The 4,310-nt window shown below is 40.8% G+C and overlaps 1 protein-coding gene across 1 annotated transcript; it reads right to left on the reverse strand.

Moving 5' to 3' along the window:
- Positions 1-1,670: 1,670 nt before the first annotated feature.
- On the reverse strand, positions 1,671-1,994 carry LOC102059558 (feather keratin 4-like). Its single transcript, XM_014286342.2, has one exon. It carries the CDS (start codon positions 1,992-1,994, stop codon positions 1,671-1,673), a length of 324 nt encoding a protein of 107 aa, XP_014141817.1.
- Positions 1,995-4,310: the final 2,316 nt, after the last annotated feature.

Below are 4,310 nucleotides of genomic sequence, written 5' to 3' on the forward strand. Positions count from 1 at the left end.
TGCAAAACACCACACCCAAAATGGGTGGGCTTTAGTTATTTTTCAAATATGTTTGAATAACTTTTCAAGCACAAACTTTAATTATACTTCAAATTGTAGGAGTGCAATTAGTATTTCTCTACCCACGGCCCTATATGTCAGATCCACCTTCCTTGCAGAACAATGTCTCGGTGCTACCAAGACTGATGAATGTGTATTTGCAATCCATCACCTCAGAGCAAGGGATGGCTCCACGACCATTGGCATAAATCCTTTCCACAAGGCATCGTTTCTTTCTGCCAAGGTTTGCATGAGATATCCCTCACCTGCATTTTGTTGCAATTACGTGCCAGATCCCTGATTTTTACATTTATTTCCATTAATCATTTAGGAAGGAAAAGATCACAGCCTACTTGTTTGGAGCTAGAAACCCAGCTTCATTTGAAGTCTTTCCATCCCAGCAAGAAAAGTAAGGTTTTAATGCTCAAAATAAACTTCAAAATTACAGGCTTTCACATGCGGTGAAAATTCGGCCTTCTGTTTAACTCCACAGATGCCTGCAACCAGTTAGCACACGCAAGCAGCTCTGCCAAACCCAAATGATTTAGCACCAGCACATGAAGATCCACAGAAGCACCAGGAGCTTTGTTTAAAACACGCATTAAAAATCTACATTTAAGTAGCCTTAGAGAGGTTGGCATTAATTACGAAAAATACTCAATTTTTTAAAATTATACATAATATAAATTATATTTAATAATTAATAAAAATATATTTAATAATAAAAATGAATGCAAAAATTATTTGCAGAGGGAGCAGGTTCCTTTTAGAACATTCCCCTCCAAAATCCCTACGATCTTTTCTCTTTGGGGTCCCACTTTGCTCAGACCATGGCCATAAGAAATGCTTTCTGATGAACAAGAGGAATTTAATGAGCAGTTTAAGTGCATGGTCTTATGCCATCTCAAAACAGAGTTGGGTAAGGAAATGTAGGAAATCTATAGTACCTGTAGTCCAAGTATCTACTCCATATATAGTATCCACTTTGCTACGATGTATCTAATTTATTTCCAGAAAAAAGCTTCTACTTTATTCCAAATTATCCACCTGGCATATAAATTGTTCCTGAAGTTTCCTGGCTACAAAAGTATTTCTTGGCATAAAGGTCATGAGCCAAATCCTTTCTCCTAGTCAACATGCAAAAGTAAATTTCAATTAATAAAACAGAGGAAAAGTAAGAAATTTTACAAAAAGTGAGCTGCTAAAAGTTTTTCAATCAAACACCAGGAGACTTGGAATGTGATGCTGCATAACTTTAATGAGAGCAAAAAGCATAATAAAAAAGTACAAAGTATAAGTATGCATTTCTAGGATTTAATAAGACAACAGATAATATGTGTTTTGATCCTGGGTTTCTTTTCTCAGTGCTGATGTGAACCGAGACAATAAAGTCCCATTTATGGTTATAGAAAAAACAACAGTTTCATCAGAATATGAAGTATTCAAAGAATAAGACAAGCAAAGGCCTGATTTTAGGAGATGCCAAGCTCCCACAGCTCCGTTAACTCTAGGTTGTGGGTATCTAACATCACATCTGGAAACCACGGCCATGAGCTGAGTCTTGCATGCGGTCGTGCTTCAGCGTTCCTGGTCATTTCTTTCTGCTCACTCCTCATGCTTTAGCATGGCCCCTAGAAGCCACTGTGGTAGGTGTTATAGCGACGGTAGGGTCGACTGTACCCACTGCCAAAGCTCCCAAACCCCAAGGAACTGCCGGAGGAGATGGGCACTCCCTCCTCACTCAGGATGCTGCCCACAGCAGCGGAGGTGCTGGATCCCACGGCGGTGTTCTGGGGGAAGGAGCTGAGGATGGGTCCGGGCAGGGTCACCACCACGGGAGAGGGCTGGATCACCACGCGGGAGTCCTGGCACTGCCTGACGCAGGGCTCGTTGCAGCTGTTGGCAAGCGGGGTTGGGCCACAGGAGGTGGGTGGACACAGGTCGTAGCAAGACATGTCTGTAGGACAGAGGGAAGTCTGAAATACAGGATCAGAAGTGAACACAATATAAAGGCTGTATTAAGTTTAGAAAGGTCAGTTAAGACAATATAGACAAAAGTTCCTAGGGAAGGTGGTTGGAGAGAGAATCACTTATTGGATCAAAAGCCACAGTAAGCCATCTGAAAATAGCATCGAGGTTTCTCTTATTTTATATAGCTGCTGGAGGATGTCTCTGCTCTGCAGCTGGCCCCTGAGCTGTGGTGCTGGTCACATTGAAGTTCGCCCTAACCCTTTCTTTGTCAGTTTCCATTTCACTGTGTCTCTAGAGAAGGTGCAATTGTGGTGGTACCAGAAGATGAGAGCTCCAGTTGCTCTCATCAGGCATGGAATGGGACCCTCAGCTGAGCACTGATGCATAGCTGGGTTTAGTGCCTTAGTGCCAGAACTCAGTTACAGCCCAGCCAGCAGCATTTGCAGAACTATAGAAAAGTGCTTGAGATGTGTCCCTTGCTCCCAAATGTCATGTGAGCAGAACAGGCAAACTTGGAGTTTGAAGAAGGATTATCTTCTCAATCAGAGATTTCTGCCTTGATTTGAATTCAATGTCTTTGAGTCTGCTGGGATCCCTGCTTTTCTGCCTGTTGAAAACAGGACTTGGGGATAGATCCTGGGACTCAGCGCTTCTTTTTCTTTTTCTTTTTTGTTTCTTTTTTTTTTTTTTGTTGGTCCCAGTTTCTTAAGATGAGACTGTCTTTCCAACCAGGTTCACTGGCTAGCTACTCCCTGAGTGCTGGTCTCTAAAATGGAGCATTAAGTTGTTTTGAGAGACAACATTGCCAGTATCATCTGAGTCCTGTCTCGTTACACCCTTCTTCGCAAGTAGTCTTTCTTTTTGATAGAAGTAAGCCTTTCTAATTTTCCTTACCAAAAGGAAAAAAGCTAGCAATATTTATAAAGAACTAAGAATAACAAAAACAACAACAAAAAAAGCAGTCATCAAAGTAACAGTTTAGCATTTAAAAAGACACTGGGTAGATTCAGACTTACCTGTTCACCTGGGCAAATAAGGCACGAGAAGTGGATGGAAGAGTCTTGTGTTCTATAGGCTTTTATACCATGTTCCAGACGGCCTGCAGACCAGAGACATATATTATGCATGAAATTATTTAATGATCTGTACTTTTGTATGCAAAATCCACCAAACTGATCACCCCTTTTTTTTTCCTTTCAAAATTTCTTTTAGTATTGCTCTGTTTTTTTCCCCTCCCCTTATTACATTCATATTTCAGTACAGACAAAGCTTTCATCTTCACCAGTGTGCACCCACTTAATTGCTTGGAAGACTGTGGTGACTCGTTTGAATGACACCAATAATTATGTCGCCTCCTAAGGCCAATGTACATTTCATGTTTCATTTTAGTCATCAAGACACTGCTTAAGGGGAGTGTATGTGATGCACAGCCCTTACTCAAGACTTCACTCCTTTAGGTGAATAATCATTTAGCTCTGAGGTGGCAGCCTGGGCTCAATTCACAAGCATTTCCATTTCAAGGACTCAGCTTTACCACAAGACAAGATGTATAATAGATATTCCCAAATTTTGCACTTCTGCACTGTTTCAATCCTGCACAAACATACAGCTGAGAAAAGCACCAAATCTCCATGAGTATTGTAAAGGTTAATGAAAACTAGGACCAGTGAGAACTGCTGACCAGAGACAATATAACATGTTCTTGAACGGCTTGGGCTAACCCAGTTTTCCCAGTTTGTATGAATACAGCTAATACAAACACATATAAGAATGCATTTCTTTACCCAATTATAAATTTTAACTTCATTTTCCATGCCAAAGTCAAATAACCACAGTTTTAAGGAAAGGGCTTGATTATCTTACTACTTTGTAATGTTTATTAACTGTCTCTAATTCTCAATACGAGTTCTATGCAGTCTCTCATCTGAGGATTATCATCACCACTATTCCTACCTGAAATCCCAGTAAGTCACCACGATGTGCTGCAATTTTCGCATCAAATTAAGTATGAATGTACATGTTAAGGATTGCTTTCAAGCACTGGTTCTTAGAGGCAGCGCTCTGCCCGAGCTAAACCACGGCGTCAGCAGACATTACACCCAGCAGTTCTCCAGTATATTTATCATTACACGATTTGTGTACTCCAGCTTGCTGGAAATACTAGCACAGGCGGAAAGTACACAAAAAGCAGGGATCAGGTCTCTCCTCTTAGCACCACCATCCCTCAGCAAGAGATATGAATTAACTCTAAATGAAGAGTGTCTTTATACATAGGTTACTCTTGGTCTTCAGAAGAACAA

Source organism: Falco cherrug, chromosome 19 (genome assembly GCF_023634085.1).
Source record: "Falco cherrug isolate bFalChe1 chromosome 19, bFalChe1.pri, whole genome shotgun sequence".
Classification (NCBI taxonomy): Eukaryota; Metazoa; Chordata; class Aves; order Falconiformes; family Falconidae; genus Falco; species Falco cherrug.